This window comes from Mizuhopecten yessoensis, unplaced genomic scaffold (genome assembly GCF_002113885.1).
Source record: "Mizuhopecten yessoensis strain PY_sf001 unplaced genomic scaffold, ASM211388v2 scaffold8261, whole genome shotgun sequence".
NCBI lineage: Eukaryota > Metazoa > Mollusca > Bivalvia > Pectinida > Pectinidae > Mizuhopecten > Mizuhopecten yessoensis.
The window spans coordinates 57,216-76,438 of NW_018407459.1; the positions used below are offsets into that span (position 1 = coordinate 57,216).

The 19,223-nt window shown below is 32.6% G+C and overlaps 1 protein-coding gene across 1 annotated transcript; it reads right to left on the bottom strand.

Moving 5' to 3' along the window:
• Positions 1-1,949: 1,949 nt before the first annotated feature.
• LOC110455545 (visual system homeobox 1-like) lies at positions 1,950-17,976 on the bottom strand. Its single transcript, XM_021505733.1, has 3 exons — positions 17,346-17,976; positions 16,531-16,736; positions 1,950-2,971 (listed from the first exon to the last, which is right to left on the bottom strand). Exons 1-3 carry the CDS (start codon positions 17,569-17,571, stop codon positions 2,531-2,533), a joined length of 873 nt encoding a protein of 290 aa, XP_021361408.1. The 5' UTR covers positions 17,572-17,976; the 3' UTR covers positions 1,950-2,530.
• Positions 17,977-19,223: the final 1,247 nt, after the last annotated feature.

The window sequence follows — 19,223 nt, forward strand, 5'->3', positions numbered from 1 at the left end:
CTAGCGTTATCCATGTTTAATCATGAAAGAGACTTATACAAACCCTTCTATGCGTAGCCGGAAACAGTAAATGATCACTTTGCATTCCTACATAAATGTTATAAGTATTACCTATATTGATCACCAGTTAGTAATAAATATGTGTCGTGCTTGGGTAATTAATTATAGTATGTAAAAATCAGTGTTAAACTCACTTCATTACATCGAAATGTACCTGAGGTCTATATTATGTAGGTATTAGCAGTAATCTGTTGATATTATTTATTGATAACCAACTCTCTAGTGAGGTTACATGCCGTAGTCAATTTTCAAATTGAAGGGGAATATCGTTGGTTTATATGAATAGTAAATATGGATATTTCATTCTTTTGGCTGCAAGTAGCACTGATGAGTCTTAAATGGACGAAATGGAGATATGGTGCAATATAATGTTTACTTTGCTAAGTGCTCTGCATTAACAAATATAATTTTATACATGTGCTTGATTTCTTCGTATTCATAGTGATTGTTATACGGTCTTTATGCATGTTATCAACAATATACGTGTACATTTGTAAAGTTGTATGGTGTGTTGACGCTTAAGTATTTTCTGTTCTCTTTTACGTATGAAACCCAGTTCTTCCATTCACGATTATTTCACACAGTAAGAATTTATCAGATTCAATAATTCTTTGTACTTTTCCAATATATACTGATTGAATTTGGCTTTTAGGATACAATAATTTTGTCCAGAAAGATAATGTACCATGAATTTGCTTTCAGCTATAGATGTAAGCGTTTCTCCTTATCACATAATGATGTGCATTCTTTTTTCATTACATAAAACCCAGAAATAGTTCAATCTGACACGACACTCTAACAGTTCTCTACAGGACGAAACGCGCTACTCTTCTAAGTGTTTTTATTTAGCTGAGAACAAAATATTTGCATGCATTGTTAAATGCTGCAACAGATTTCCAGCAAGTAATTATCTGTCCAATGTCTCAATTATGTTTACATTTATGCTAAACTAATGTTACAAAATAAGTTATAAACATAATCTAGAAAGTAAGCAAACAATAGGTAAATGATAAAATATTATTATTTCAAATGATACAACTTTTCAGTACATATAATAATAATTATGTTTGTTGGCTAAATGTATCAAATTTTATGGTGATAATAAATCGGTTAATATCTTAAATGGAAAACAACACTTTTACAGTAAACTGCTCATCTGTAAAGCAGCACTTCCATATCTATCACCCACCCGATCAAAAACAAACGATATTAAACAAAAAACAGAGAACCATCCTCATTATATATTTGATGTCAATGATTATTTACATTACTTGCTCGTGTTTCAAGTTATTTATAAGCGTTCCGAGCTATTTTTGTGTAACGTAAACCTTGCTGCACAGATTCCCTACGAATGCCATAACATTATTTTTTCATTATATTTTTGTCCTATTGTCAATGTAGAAAATTAATTGTTCACATTGACGCCTAATAAGAATATTTCAGATCTAGTATTAACAAAGTATTCGGAAAAAATAACGTTAATCTTTTTTAAATTAACGACTGATTTTGAGGGTGTATATAAACTTATAACAGATTTATAATGAACTTGCTTGGTAAAAACATTTGATAGTGATAGTCTGTAAAACATGTCTGTTTTGTCGACCGTTTTACTGTATTTCAAGTTTTCACATAACTGTGCAATGTCGTTTAAAAACCTATGATTGTCAATGCTATACAAAGGTCACTATTATTCAATAGAATGAATCCTGGCTGATACTGTCTTAAATATAATCCAAGTATACTACTGTAAACCATCATCTATACATGATAAATTAGGACTGCCAGGTATTGTATAATTTTTTGTTGTCTTAAGATAACGTTTTTATATTCGTTTCATTTCCTTTTGCTTGTAAAACAAAGTATGTTACAAATCATAAAATAAATCCTGATGATTTCTAATCACTGTTTTATTGTATTTATGACAATTAGACAAAACATTGAGATATTTAAAACGACACACCTACGGTAATCATCTCAAAGACAACAACATATACATCTGGGTCAACAACACGTGACTACCTTCACTGGCACCGGAATTGTTCTCTTCTCTTACTACACATTATATATATAGTCTTTGCTAGAATTAAAATATGCCAACAATAACTAGTCATGACAAAACATTGACTAGGTAACATACAGCATCTCTAGTTCACGTTCTGGCGCCCGCGCTAAAATACAGCACTCATCAAACATTGATGCATCTGTCCTTAGGCATCGCACTGTACTGAATCACATTGTCACTACAATAGGTGCGCGTCGTAATCCAGTCTGTAACCCTACTAATGCGCTGACTTAATTCCACTAATGTCCAATTGTCGACGCAGTACCCTGTTACAAAACAAATCCTCGTCCGTCTAATGGAGTGCTTAGGTAGTGATGTACGAACACCTCCGGTACATGCACATACGTTATAATCAAATATTTAAATAGTAATTTTGGATGTTTGTTTTGGCTCTCTGTCGTCTCCATATCATCTTGGTGAAATAAGACCGTCCTCAGTTACACGCTCATGTGATTCTAATGAAACGTTGTCGTTTTGTACAACAGAATTAGAACTACTATTTGAGCTTTCATTTTCTAGTGTGGCACCATTGTCTTTCTTGTCGATCACGTGATCTCCATCGTTAGCGTCATTATGTTCACAATGAGAATTATCATCACTAGAAACACTTTCATTTTCTTCTCTCTGAAGAGGACTCGACGTGCTGAAATCGTCGTCTACACAAATCGTCATATCTTCGCCTAAATCATCGTCGTTATTATCATCTCCACTGTCGTTTTCTGATATCCGGGCCTTTTGTGCCTCTGACGTAATAGTGGATTTTGGTTTGGATCCAGAATGACCTTGTTTTGTGGCTTCGTCTTCGCGCTTCACTTTCCGCCATTTTGCTCTTCGGTTCTTAAACCAAACCTTTAGAAACAAAATCATAAAAACCATTGACATGAATAATTCCAAAATTTCAAGAAAATATTTAGGTAATAAATAATAAAAGCATACTAACAGTATATTAAAATTCATATCTGTCATTGATAGAATCTATCACGGGGGATTGCATTCGAATTAGGGAGATTTTATGCTTTGAGATATTTCAGTTATGATTCCCAAATCTCTTTTATCCGCACTTTAGTCATTAGCAATAGAAATATATCCATTAATATTTCATGGATTTGCGTGGTATGCGTGACTGTGTCGATAACATTAGAAGTATGAAATAATGGACGCCCCTAGACACGTGGTGTTTGCTATAGCAACTCCTCAACACATGTCGGATCATCGCTCGAAATTATGAATGATTGGATGGCGGAATCCAATTTATTGTATGCAATCTTATCTAAATTCAGTGGTAATGTATTCAGCCCATCAAAGATATTGTTTAGTAAAAACATCGAAATCCAGATAGATCCCTTATATCCATTTTATACAATTTGAAATTCGATCAAGTTTTATTTGAACTGTCAGTATGATAAAAGATTAGCAATATTTCAACGGAATGAGCACAATACATTAACCAATATTATGGTAATTGGTGACATTGATCCCTGACCATCTATATCTATGGAACTATATCAACCTATTCATATGGATAATCCTCATTTAACTTGATACAAAGTCGTCATCCATTGTCGGTTAAAGGGTCTGTCAGACGGTGTTTCATTGATATCCAAACAATGGCAACCAGTTTCAATACTGAGTTTAGGTCTGGTTAGTATAGAAACAATTTCAGAGGATACCAATATTCTATGATAAGCTGACCAGTCGTGTGTATCATTGCAGACTGGTGAGCAAATGTCACATACCGATTAAATGGTAAAATGATCCTAACCTTTCACGGTTATAAACTGTAATGGAACAATGTTATATTGAGAATTAGAAATACATTTAAAAACTATTTATTTTGATAAACTTTATGAATGTTTTTTTTATATATATGAAGAGCGTATTAAGGATGCTAAGCAAGGACATATGTTACTTTTAAATGCAACTCAGAAGACAGCATGATTCGTGGGAATAGACTGATTTGAATCAAGCGTTAACAAGAAATGTTCCTCAAAGTAACCATAAAGCGCAAACAGGAAATGTTCAGACATTAACGCTTTGAACATCAAAGGTTTACATTATTTCAACAAGAGAGACACTTTTCCCAATTGATAAGGAGCATGCAAAGATGGTTGCAGTTCCGAATTGCACTTCCGGTAGAAATTAAGTTGTGCATAACATGTAAGGTGAACGTCATAACAATTTTCATTTACATATATTTTGCTATAAATGCCGTTATTTTATTGGAAAAACACGTTGTCGTTACTGATGTAGCAAGTGTTCTTTAAGGATACGTCTCCTGCACGAAGGTTTCAGTAATTATCCAATTTTAAGACGTGTACATGGCTGGGCGATTGAATAGAGTGTCTTTGATGCTCACATCTTAATGCCACACGTTTTATACCCGACTCATTTTCCTGTTTGTCTTCATAATGATTTGATTTTGTGTTTTCTAGAATTTAAATGATACCAATTACAAAGAATAACAGCATATGCGATAAATAATGGGTAATTTTGGAAACATACCATACGAAACGCAGTCACGTGCGAGTTTACCGAAAATCGTTTAATAATAATCTGTGTTATTTATATAGTCTGATTACATCCATTTTCTAAATAAAATCCCAAGTATGAAACTTTACACGCGTTATACACACGGTAGCATTGTTTCTTCTGTTATATATTCCATACTTTATTAGACATAGATGTTCACATTCAGTTAAAGATACAGCTGGACGCACCGGTATTTCTTAAACATCACGAGACTCCACCAATGCATGGTATATATTGACTCCCACGGTATTTGAAAGTCAATATGCAAAGAGTATTTCACACATTGGCTGATTCTTCAGTAGATAGCCTTAGAAAGACCTTCCATTCAAATTAATATATTCCTAGGTGCAGATATAACGAGAGGTGGTGTCGGCTTTCTCCGCTATCTGAGATATGCGGCGAGCAGGACACACAGGGGTAAGCCTGGCCTGGGCAGCAATAACTACAACATTTGTCACAGCCAATGATCACAGGCAGACGACAGTTCCCGCAAATAAAAAATCTGAACGAGATTCAACGAGATGTCCGTGAGATTCTGATCTGTATCGCTTAGATGTTTTCCGCAGATAGCCAATCTAGTAACGGTTTGACACACTCGACATTTGCCCTGTCCTATCTCAGATACCCACGATACATCACACAAGCGCTTTAATGAAATTGAAATAATATCAATGTTTTAAAGACTTCATCTACAGAATTGTATGTTGTAATACTAACTTCAACTGGCGTATCTAATTGACCATATTGGTATGACGCTAATCAAGGAACACACGAACACGCAGACAAGCAAGCACATTGTTTGGTCTTCCTCTAAATGAATCACTAGCCAAGCCATATTACTTTATGATTGTCTGTCTTTGATAATCAACCATTGCAAATCGTGGTACACTATGCACCAGGGAATAAGGAAGTTGGTCTAATTAGAAAATCACAACAGACAAGAGTTTATATGAGCTGAAAACAAACAAAAAACATCTTTAGATGACACTACGTTTTCCAAAAAATTGAATGTCGGCTCAAACATGTAATGACAGTTTTAAATTCAATATATATATTTGTTGAAACTACCATGAAAAAGGGTAGTGCACTTATAAATCGTTCCTGGCGAATCAAAAGATAAAAAAAGTATTTACGCTCTTCATGTCAATCTTGCAAATTATTTTTCCGAATATTTTTAAATATGGTGGTCACACTTTGTATTTCTCATTCAATGAAGATATACTGATTCTTTATAGAGAGAAAATCTGGATAGGGGAAATGTCAAAATGCCATAACCGTATTCAATCTTACTTCCAACACAAAGTGATAATTCTTTTACAGGAACGCATGTTTCAACACAGAGAACCAATGGCATTGATTATCAAGATATACTAAACCAATAGACTTCCAACATACATGAAACAGACGACAAGTGTTCCTCGCACAACATTAGGATATGATAAGTCGTTTGGTAGTAAGACCCTTATCTACAAAAGCATCAAAATCTTTTTGAAATTACGAAATTGAAGACGACAATATTTGCGTATAATTCTTTAAACAATGATATTGCATTATGTCAGAAAGCAATGCACGCACAAACGATAGCAGTTGATCAGATAAATAGGTTAGCTCTACCGGGACATTCTCTGTAAGCAGGTTAGTTCCTTGGTGATATTTGTGGGAAATCCCTTCCATAGTTCTTATCTTTTCGATAATCTTATAGAAGACTCAGACTGAAATCCAACTAAGGTAGCAGGAGGAATCTCCTCCGATGCTAATCGGTTCGCACCATACCTCTCCGGGCGGGAGTGGCGGGTAAACATTGGCTTCAGATGCTGGAGGGAGGATGAATGCATTGTCTGTGGTATTACATATGTATTGATTGGGTTGCTATCTAACATGTATACAAGAAAATGTTTTTAGTTAGCTTGTCATCACTGACAGACAAATTAGTATGTATATTGATAGCTTGTGATAGTCTAACTAAATTAAACTAATTGTTTAGTTCCAAGACGAAATAATCATCCTGCTCGGCATATTATCATATCTGCGTATGAATGATCGAGATGAAACATTGTTTAAGCATATTTGTTTGTCGATGTCTTCCAGAGTCTGTGATATAAGTATTTATTTCAAATTCAACTTATTTTGGGTATGAAAATAGCGAATCTAGAAAATAAAATATTGCATGATCTCAAACCCATATTCATTTTAACCGTATTTTTTTGTATCTTATTTTTTAAACGAATGCACGAATATAACGCTTTTTAGGAACGACATTAATACGTTAAAGGTTATAGAAGCAAAGTAAGACAGGATTTTGCAATGATAGTTGCATCTACATATAAAATATATAAAAGTTTTGATTACATTACATAAAAAATGTGGAAATCTGTTAGAAGATAAAATGATGCTTTCTTTTTCTTTTGTTCATTTTTGTATTGATACAATGTTTTAAATTAAATAAAGTCTTTAAATAGCACTGCTTGTAACTCGGGATTTTTACGGTAGAGATAGCCTTGCCATTTAAGATAAAAAAAAAAATAAAAAAAATGAACATATCGAAAGATAAATAAAATGAAATAATTGCAAGCGGAACAACCTATCTCATACATGCGCAACTAATTGTTTGAAACTAGCATTTTACAGAAGATATCTTTTTCTGTTTCTGGCTTTGTGCATTTAAAATGAATGTGATGTTTAATAATATAATTATTAGCATATGATTTCTTCATCACGTGTTTTATCGCATCTAAAACTACCTTGCCAGGCTACTATTTCAACGGTTTAACGATTTCAATTATATGTGAAATGTTTCTACTGGATTGTCTATAATCTTATTTATCATATGCCTGAGTATTAAAACTTTATCAAAAGACATTTAAATCAATGCTTGAGTAAATACTTTTCCGTTTTGCAACGGTGATCACTCATCGTTTATGCTAATAATTTTAAAATGGTATATGACCCGATTTTCATTCTACTAGCAACGAAATACTAATGCCAGCTGGGTTTTTTTATATCCTTATTTTTTATATTCTTATACCCAGACAAATGTGACCTCTAATCATTTTATAGAAACTATTAAGGCAAAATTTAATCAAATGTATGTGTTCTTTCGTGATCTGTAATTTTTCTCTGATCAAAAATTAATAAAAAGTTTGTTAATATATTTTGTATTCATCTCAATCTTGAAAACAAAGTTAAACATTTGATGATTTTGCTTTATGTGGAAAATAAAAATCAGGCCAATGTGACTTATATCTGCTCTCGAGATATTATAACGAAAATTTATAGAAAGGTACATTTGAAGAAGTGGAGAAATTATATAGGTATACATGTACATATCAATGAAAAATAGATAACGTCCTATTGACAACCAGTACGGCAGGCCAGCTTAACATTATTCATAACGTAGTGTCTAACTGTATTTCATAAAATATATAAGTTATGTTATATGATACTTTTTAAAAAAAGATATAATATAAATTACACAATATATATCTCGAAAAATATTGTTTTGATATATATATTATATATATAACCTTACACAGATGTATCAACAAAATCATCAAATTAATATATTATCCTATTGATACAGTTTTGGTTTATATCCGAAATTTTGTTAGAAATAACTTAAAGATACTTTTCCCATGTTGATATATAATCAAATTAGTTTAAATGTTTCTTTTAGTACATAAAAATGACTTGAAAACATTTCAAATTAAAAAAAAAGAAAGATGAATATGGGAAATATTACTACCTTTCATTGCCAGATTAACCTGTTAACATCCCCGTCTGTAATAGAGAGGTTTGTGTTTATATCTCGTCTACCTGAGTGATTTACCAGATAGGACGGTCTACTCTTACACATCATCTTTGATGTAGAAGTCTTATGTCCACGACTAGATCCAGATTCAAGTTACGTACCGATAGTTTGTGTTGGTTATTGCTTAAACGTTTCTTCATATTTGCAAGATTTATGGAAAATTTTATATATCAGGTGTCCTATTTCAGGTGTCATGTTAAAACATACGAATTGCTTAATTTAAGTCTTCTCTTTTTCCTCTAACAATATACATTTGTATCAACTCATATTCAACCGGTGCATGGTGCATGGGTCAATCTACCTATGTCCTTTAGTCCAAAACACTTACTGCATTTTAATGGAACGTTAATTTGAATAAATTATCTTCTGATATACACGTGTGGGTTATTGTTGGTGCATTATATATTCCCATTTGTTTGGTGACCCCTCGGTTCCTTATTGGTATCTTTAATATATTTTAAAATATTTATTGACGCTGAATTATTTGTCTTCTATTTTAATTTTTGACATAACATATTGAACTTATCTTTTATGTGCATATTATTTCTTTTAAACGCCCTCATTATTTACTATGTTCTAATAACGGAAAACAGTTGCACTTCGCTATTGTTCGACCTCTCATTTTGTTAGCTTTTTGTTAATTTTTTTATGGAAACATCACTTTGTTCAATAATATAAAATGGAAATGATTCCTGACCTCGAGTGGTTGATTTGAAACTATATAAGGGACACTTTCCTAGTAATACACAGGCACTTAGAACCCATTTGGTACTGTACCCTAGCACCTCAATGGGCCTATCCGTATTCTATATTAGTTAATATGATCGTCATGAATACATGATCAGACGTTAAACATGATTAGCATACTGTGAGTTTGGTTTGATGGGATCCCGAGTATTAGTAATACGGGATGAACATTACCTATTTATGATCTAGATGTCATATGATTTAAATTGCTGTTATTCCTCACACAAATCAATACCTACTACCTAAGCATGTAACACGTGTCTCCATAGGCATGTCAACATAGACGAAAGGCATAACTTCCTCTCAAGAGTTTTGTTATAGATACGATAGACATACGAAACCGTAAAGGAGATTCACTGCTGACCAAACTATCCATTGATGTCGCAATGATATAGTTTTATGAAAGATCATTAGTATGAGTCTGGTCGAAATATTATTATTTACATCAGTCTATTTATAGTTTTATTACGATCGTGTTATATCGTGTCCATGTTATACAAAATAATTTCCTGGTGTTTGTATATAACATAATGGTGAGCATGTATGTTATTATTGAGTTGTTCATGATTACGTCATCCAATTTGTAATTGCCATTATATTTACTTAGGCATGTTCTAAATAGTTTTCAATGGATACAAGTTATAGCAAACACAGTCGTAAATACGTCATATGAATTCCTTTACAAGGTATGATTGAAAATGATTGTTAACTGCTACCCGATGAACGGATCATATTGAAGTAATTGTCTCGTTTACCGGAAACAAAACAAAAACTCACATAAAACTCCTGTTAACATAAAAAGGAAACTGGAATTATGTATTTGAATATAGTTCAAATTGATTGACATATTTTATACATTAATCAAAACTGGAATGGAACTCTTTTCGCACAATGTTATAATTAGATCAGGACGTAATATCACGCTTCAAGCGTAGCGTCATAACAAAGTGACGTCATTTGACAATTTCAAAATTCTTTAAAAGAAATAATAGATAAGCGACATGGTATTAAAGTAGAATAAAAAATCACAAAAGGGTACGAGAAAAAGGACTATTCTCTATAAATTGCAATACCCTTAATAATCACAGTCTCGAGAACTTATTCTTGTGGTCCACTCTTGACCGACGTCATCAATTGAATGAAGACTTAATCATATTATCAATTAACATTTGAGGTACATTTCTGTTTCACTATAAAAGCATCTTGAAGTATTTAGATAATTAACTGCTTTAAGTTCCAAAAATAAATATATCTTCATTATCATCAAATACTTTCAACTTTTCCTTCACGAGAAGCAATGTAAAAATACCGTCCTGTATTTACACATGAAAATAATCACTTTAAATATAAGTAAGGCATTAACTATATCAAAATTGAGTAAGTCTGTGCAAAAGTCTAAGCATTGTAGACAATTTTACAGCACTATAAGGCCATAAACAAATGGGAATTTATTTAAATATAACAGCTAAGGACACAACAAGCAACAGGATATAATTGTTTCCTTGTAAGTCTATCATACCATTAAAAACAATTGTCACTTTTTCGAAATATCTTATTTTGTATGGTATGTTAAGAATATGTATAACAAAAAGGTCAGTGGCAATTGTTTCTTTTATGATGCTGATATGGAAATATAAATCCGTAATTAAAACCATCGGGAAAAGCACAATAAATCCTTAACACTTTCTGCACAAAAAAATAATTTTACGTATTTATTTTCATATGAAATGAATGTGAACATGAATATTAACTTTACAATAAATGTTATAGAAATGTTTTTATGTTTTTATATTTCAATTCAAAAACAGCTTTTATTCGTTTTGGACGTGAACTAGTGTAAAATAGCTTTAAATACTGACATTTCAGATATATATTTTCTGCTTCTTTTAATACAGCCAATGTGTTAATTTACAACTGGTATGTCTTATATTCGGGCTTTTTACAGATATTTAAATCAATTATGATTTTGAAGTTTTTTTCCTTCAATTTAAGCACTCTATATTTTTTCTGTTAATAAGATCTTCAGATACACTTGCTCCAAGATTTAACAAACATTCTGTTATCATTGGTGCACCCTACCTTAAATGTTTAATTTGATGGTTTTGTTTATTGATAGTAACAGAAACATTACCAACTGAAAGTTATTATGAATTAATACGAATTATTTACTGAACATTCCAATAATGTTTATCTATTTTGTGTCAAGTTTGGTTTTGGTCAATTTTCCAAAGCGGTGATGTACTGACACTTTTGAAAACAGCACCCATTTGCATAGATTTGCAAAACCTTATAAACTTTATAGTTCATGTTTTGAAACTTTTTGTCCAAAACCAACCATGACAAAAAACATAGATAATCATTACTAGAATGTGATGACTGCAAATATTGAAAAAAATAATCTGATCAGATTTCTGAATTTTTCAGATTTATTTATACAATATTTTAAACTGGGTCACTTCATAATAACAAGATATAACTTGTTACTTTCTATTCACAAAAAATAACCCATCACAACACCTGCAAAACGGCCTCATAGTTGAATGTAAAAATATTTATACATTGTACACTGAAATCTACAAGTGTACTAATACAACTTAAAATAGTGTACTTCTCCATGTCACAATAACTTGCCATAAAACGTCAGCTCACAACAGTAGCATTCCTCTCTAATATCTCTATACATATAACTTAGCGTTCATGTTCATGAAATACATATATAAAAGCATAAATTATATAAAAACTCTTCATCACCTATACTTTTGCGAACTGTGCTTGCCTGGAGCTTGTGGAGAAACTTAAGAAAATAGAGTCACCCCTAAGCATGACCAGGAAACGTATGAATTTCAAAGAATAAAACAAAGACATATTATTCATGGTTTAAGTTGTCAATGCAGTGAAAAGAGCATAATTTGCAGAAATCAACCCATATAGGTAAGCATTATGTTTATACTCAAGCATTGGATACTTTCTCATGAACATTTTGATAACAGCAAGGCTCTAAGCTCTGAGTCCGGTAGCTGTGACGTATGGAGGAAATGGCTCTTTTAAAACAGTATTCAGTATATGTTATTATTTCTTGTCGCGGACCATCGATATTTATGAATATCGAATTAACTCACAAATATCAAGCGAAAAGCGTCGAAATTTAAAACAGGATATAAAATGTTATAATACATAATAAGTAAATAACCCTGTAGTCCGTTATCAAGTCACACAAATATATACTAATTAATTATGTCAAAAATATCAAAGATATTTTGAAGAAGATATGTCTTTATAATACATTTTATCAAATATAACGTCAACAAATATGTAAAAATAATTTTCAGTAAAAATTTGGTGCTGACTATATCTAACAGTGGAACTGAACAGTGGAACTATTTTAAAATATTTACCTCTTTCTTAGTTATGTCCCAACTGCACTGACACAGATTTTATACAAATGTGACTGAGTGTGAACGCATTGACAAGAGTTCTCAAACCTTAGGCGAGTTGTTAAGTTACGACAGAGTTTGTATAATCAAACCCCTTGATTAATATGTAAGTTTATTGGTAAACCAAACTGTGTATAGACACACTTTGGCACTAAACAGAGTATATAGACATGTTTTAATACTAGATAGTATATAGACGTGTTTTAATACTAGATAGTATATAGACGTGTTTTAATACTAGAGGGTATATAGACGTGTTTTAATACCAGATGGTACATTTATATAGACGTGTTTTAATACTAGAGGGTATATAGACGTGTTTTAATACCAGATGGTATATAGACGTGTTTTAATACTAGATGGTTTATAGACGTGTTTTAATACCAAATGGTATATAGACGTGTTTTAATACCAGATGGTATATAGACGTGTTTTAATACTAGATAGTATAAAGACATGTTTAAATACTAGATAGTAAATAGACTTGTTTAAATACCAGAAAGTATATAGACAGATTTTAATACTAGAGGGTATATAGACGTGTTTAAATACCAGATGGTATATAGACGTGTTTTAATACCAGATGGTATATAGACATGTTTAAATACTAAATAGTAAAAAGACATGTTTTAAAACTACATGGCATATAGATATATCTTAACACTAGATAGTATATAGACATGTTTAAATACCAGATAGTGTATATAGACATGTTTAATACTAGATAGTATATAGACATGTTTTAATGCCAGATAGTATATAGACATTATGTATACTAGATTGGCATATTTTATGAAGATTGGGTTCCGCCAATTCCCTTGTTTACTATATAAGGTATATTGGTATATTAATATTGTTGTGCTGGATTGCCATACAGACAGATATTTAATGTATCACATAGATTATCAATTCCTTTGATTAGCATACAAGGTAAATCGGTATAACAGTCTGTATATGGACCTAATTCAATGTAAATATCGGGCCACACATTTTCGTTCTTGTCATTCTAGGTATATTGGTAAGTTCCATTTTTAGAGAACTAATTTGATCTAGACCTAGTACCCTTTATTAATATGTAGGACTTACTGCGTACCAGAATGTATAAAGACATTTTAATCTACATCTAGGACCGCCAAGTCCTTTCATTACAGGTAAATATCATACATTATTGTACTATAATGTATATGCATAAATCCATTTAGTTTCTGGATAAGCTGCACTCGTATATAACAGATTGGTATGGAGACATAATAAAGCTCTAATACCACAAACCTTTTGATTGTTATGTATTGCGATAAACTATAATGTCTATAATGCTATTATATTTCATCTAAGGATTATCTAAATTAGTATTCAAAAGTTCAAGAAATAAGACATTTTCGAAACCTTAAGGTGAATAAAAAATTGCTTTATTTAACAGGATATGAGCTACATCACATATTAAACCAATTTTCTTTTCTTTAGATGGTTAGCATTATTGTTGACTTTTTATTTGATCATTCCAAGAAAACTGTTTGATATTTATGCATAAACTTATTAGAAGAGACGGGAGTAAGATACGGACACTAAAAAGAACCCTATGTTACTCACAGTTTAACATGTCCTATAAACAAGTTTTACATCTTATAAATTACTCAAATAATTTAAAATATTTCTAAAAATTTCAGAAAAGCAGTTTCATTGCTTCCGAACGCTTTTTAACAGTTTTCTGCTTATATAAAAACATTTGCTCGTGTTGAATTCTCAAATAAATACAACAGGAATAAACTGTCATTGTAAATCCTAGGTAAGTATTATATTATTACTATGTTAGCATCACGAACTAGCAATTCGCTTTAATTCTAATATAAATCAGGTAGAATCGTCAAACACTTAAGTCATAACGAGCTAATTTAAAACTTTAAACTTTCCAAATATTGAATTTTCATCTGAGAAACCTGTCCAATATCTGTTTTCCTCTGGCCTTAATTACAGGTAAAATTTACCTGGATGAACCTATAAGGTACGTAATAGATGATTCGCTATGAGTACTACGTAATAGGGTGATCAGATAGGCCTCATCAGATAGGCTACATATTTCATTAAGTTAGTAGGAGTTTGGATGTAATCTCTAGTACCCGTGTCGAGGATGTGGACGTGTAACTGAGTGTGGCCAGGAGGAACACGCCATCACACATACACACTCATTGTGTGGCAAGCGCGTCAAACTTCAAAGCTATTTGGTGTACATACCAACTGTTTGATCGTAAAACATATCATAATTTTAAAATTTAAAGGCTTTTAAAATTTCACCATTGAATCTAAAATCATCCTTGCGTGATTTTTTAAATCCTTACAATCTTTCTATCACTGGAATCTTCACAGTGTTTATTGGTCTTTTAATGCTTAACAGAATCTCTATTCTACACGGTAAATATGAAAATATATAGTGGGAATGTTTTGGAGATAATATCAGTAATTCAACACGTATATGGAGATACACAAATGACCCTCTTCTCGACCAGTGGGTAAAGTCACCGGCGCTAATAGCCCCTCGCAAATCCCTTATGCTAACGCGAAAGACTTGCACGGTTAAGATTTATTTTGATAAGTACATAAAATCATATTTGATGGAAAGTTTAGAGACGAGGGTCCCAGTACAGCCTTACGGCTTGTATGTCGGAGAAAGATGAATAGTTATTAAGTGACTCGACTAACAAACTACACTCTCATAACGCTCAACATTCCTTTATATCTGAATTTAATACATCGTTATAAATGTATCAAACGAGATTGAAAAAGTAACTACATATTTCAGATATTAAAATAACACTTTAGTCGCATATAGAATTATAAATTAGATTTGGAAAAAAAAATCGCACACATTTGAGACTCAAAATGACAATTTATCATCTTATTTACACATCTGCATAAAGAGTTTGCATTCGTTACCGTAGAAATATTTTTATTTATGATGTTGAAACGTTTTAGCAACCTTATTATCTACAGGCTATTTAGGATGTTAATGATGAAATGTCGGTGTATTAAACTGTTACATTACACGTTTGGATGTGGAACTGAGCCCTCTGAACCCATTCAAATATTTTAAAAAAATATCTTATTCGACATTTAGTAACCTGGAAAGGTCATATTAGTTTTTAAATCTAATATATACGTTATCGTTATTTATTTGTGAAAATGACTCAAAAATGTTCCGCGAGTAGCAAATTTAAAGAAATCCTCCACGAATTTACAAAAGCTGCATTAACTTACATGGATAAAAGAATTATCTAAGTGAAAATTTTCATAAGTAGCTAATTTATAAACATAATATATATATGTTAGAATCTATAATGAAAATGCAGTTAAATATGTTTTAAGAAAATTGAAAATAAAAATCCTTTTGCGGTCTCAGCTTTTGTATTTCATAAACTTATGAGAGTGTTATACTCAAATCGGGCTGTAAATATTATAAAACATTATCATAATATCCTTAATGTTTTCCAATTTGAATATTTCTAAGGTTTATTATATTATTTGATATATTGTATTTTTGAAATTGCCATAAACTTTGATTCACAAGTGTCTACAGCTTAGAAGGAAATTCGCATTTATGGACAAAAGACAATGTCTGCGTCCCAGTTATGTCAATCTGTCTAGTATATTAAAACCATAGAAATATCACACTAACCTTTGCTGATTTCAGTTCAAGGAAACCATAGACGGAAATTTATATCATATGAATTGTGAACAATAAACTCGATCATGTTGAATTCTTGTTGGAGACTTTTTCGAAAATTGATTTTTAGTTTATTCTGCCCTGACCCGTCCCATTCTGACACCATCTCGCACCAATCCCGTCCCCCCCCCCCCCCCCGGGCCCCCCCCCCCCCCCCCCCCCTCGGGCTCACCTCGACCCTCTCCTCCTTTAGTTCCACCTTCATGGCCAGCTCCTCCCGAAGAAGGACGTCTGGGTAGTGGGTTTTCTGGAAGGTTCCTTCAAGCATCTCCAGCTGTTCCTCGGTAAAGATAGTCCTGTGTCGTCTCTTCCGCTTCTGTCCCAATTTCTCGATATCCAGTGAGTTAAAGATACCATGGAAAGGATAGTGGTATCGTACTGAAAAACAATAAAGGGTAAATACTTAGACATCAACATAATATACACAGCATCAGTTGACTTAATTACTTAAATATCCTCCCACTATACACTGTACAATTTAGTCTCTTCAAAATAAACACAATATACACAACACACGTTAGTGTAATAACTTAAAGATAATCCTTATATAAACATGATTAGTTAGGTTAATACACAGGTTAATCAATTAAAAATCAACCAAATATACACAGCACAAGTTAGGTCAATCACATAAACATCAACTTAAGCATAGAATAACACCAAGCAATATAACATACATTTAGAATTGAAAGATGATTTAAAATTATTTCAAAAAGCATAACATAGTTGTACAATCCAATTTTCAAGCATTTTCTAAAAGGTACATCGACAGCAATGCCAAAAGTGTTGATAACTATATTTTTTCTAAAAGAGACTCAGAATTTCAGCATTTCTCGTGAACAGATTTCTATGAACACAATAAAACAATTAGCAGTGATTTGCGGTTTTCTAGAATCCGTAGATTTTAACCGCTAATCTTTTTCTGGTTATTCTGCACTGAAAACATTGTTTGCGTGCGATCTGTGCGTAGATAAGTAGTAATCTTACCGAGATAGTCCCTATGGAGGGGCGAGAGGTTAGGGAAGGTGTGTGGGGCGAATCGTCGGGTCGGCTGCTGAGGCGGCTGCTGTGGCTGAGGAGTTCGTGGAGACAAGATGTTCTCGATTGTGAACAAGGAGGAAGATGTCGGTGCGGAAGCGGCCAGAAGTCCTATCTGGTAGTTCCTGAGACAGGCCAGGTGTTCCGGCGTATAATGATAAGGAAAGTGCTGCATGGCGCTGTGTCCTACACCTTAACACACCACAATGTCTTAAACTGACGCTTCTTCGTCTTATGTCCCTGTGTGTCTCCGGAGAACACCTGTCTAACGCTTGGCAAAGAAAGCTATCACAGACACTCCGCAAACCCTCACATGTAACGTTCCCGACTTTTCCGGTCAGTTCGGAATAAGTCTTGTCCGGCCAGGGAAAACCTGTAAACTAACAGTATCACGTCACCAACTTGAGAGGATTACAGGGAGAGGTTTGGACGATCAGGTTTCCTTCACTTGTGTATGTATCTGTTTAATTGTGTAGTGTTAACGACTATCCATTCAGCGCTTACTCACAGAACGTAATCTTAAAGATCCCCGTAATAGGCGATTCAGCAGACATACCCTATAGCAATTTTAGGAAGACCCAATGAATTCTCTCTGTGTCGTGTCTAAAGAGGCAGCCACCCGTGAGAGCTAACCAATCGCTGATCAGAGGGATATTGCTTGACTCCACCCACATTTCAATTATTCATATTTTTGGTGTATATGTCCAATATTGATGCATTTTCTGTTTTATCCGACAAATCATGTTAGCGGGCTAGCGGAAGACGAGCTGTGTCACTTTTCTAACGCGGACAAAGTAGGCACGTCGCGTATACGTTACACACCACAATTTATTATATGAATTATATATTGAACGTGATTTTATTCAAAGCTAGTTATATGTTTTTTTGATAAATATTGATATAAAATCAAATTTAGAAAGTGGTGTTTGATTTCTGAGAATGATACGGGGATCTTCAAGAAATCATGAACGTCCACAATTTCTTGAGAGATAACATTAAAGCGTTCTTTTGTTACGGCCGATCTTCAGAGTTTTCAAAAATGTATTTTGTCTCCGTAAATGTCGGCATTATCCATATTATCACGGTAGAGGATTTATTTGAGAATGAGAGTTTTACATGATAATTTTGTTCTTTCAACTTTGCATCTTAAAGAATTATATCTGCTGTATAACTCATTGTTAGATCGCTATTATAAGTGTTCCTGTTTTCTTTAATTTTATTTTATAGGCGCATCTCTGCTGAAAAATAGTAATGATGTGGGAATTAAAATTGAATATTTTCCCTGACAAAAATAACAGTACGTATGGCCCGTCTAGCAGTGACTGTCCGAGTAAAAAATAGCTCGTATAAATTAAACATCGGACTGAAATTGTTATGAAAACTGACACTGTATTTTACTCCAATTAAAGAATTTCCCCCAATGAATTTTTATGTTTAGGTGTTAGGATATTAATTCAAGGAATGAATCACTTCGGTCGCTGTATAGCTGATGATAACGACAATGTCCATCTACATTAATGTTATGTAATATATATATTGTATATGTTTGTAAAATATTACCTGTATTATTGAGCTTTACAACTGATGGAATAAACAGATAAAGATTCGTTATGTAGACAGTGCTTTTATTCTATTTGGACGGCTCTTTTAGTTGTAGTTGAGCCGAGGTAAATTTCTTAAATTTTCATTTAAAAATCACGTTTCAAAAGTAATAAACATTTCAAAGATAGTGTTATCTCAAACGTGTATTTGGGAATTGTACTGCATATAACTGATTACACCAGTGAAGAAATTCAAGTACGTACATGTATGAATATGTATCACGTG

What these genes read in the sequence shown, in the direction of transcription:
- LOC110455545 (XM_021505733.1), bottom strand. Translation starts at nt 17,571, where the DNA reads ATGCAGCACTTTCCTTATCATTATACGCCGGAACACCTGGCCTGTCTC. An exon ending in CCTCCATAGGGACTATCTCG is followed by an intron (nt 16,737 to 17,345) that starts GTAAGATTACTA and finishes ATTGTTTTTCAG; the next exon opens with TACGATACCACTATCCTTTC. An exon ending in TAAAGGAGGAGAGGGTCGAG is followed by an intron (nt 2,972 to 16,530) that starts GTGAGCCCGAGG and finishes TTGTTTCTAAAG; the next exon opens with GTTTGGTTTAAGAACCGAAG.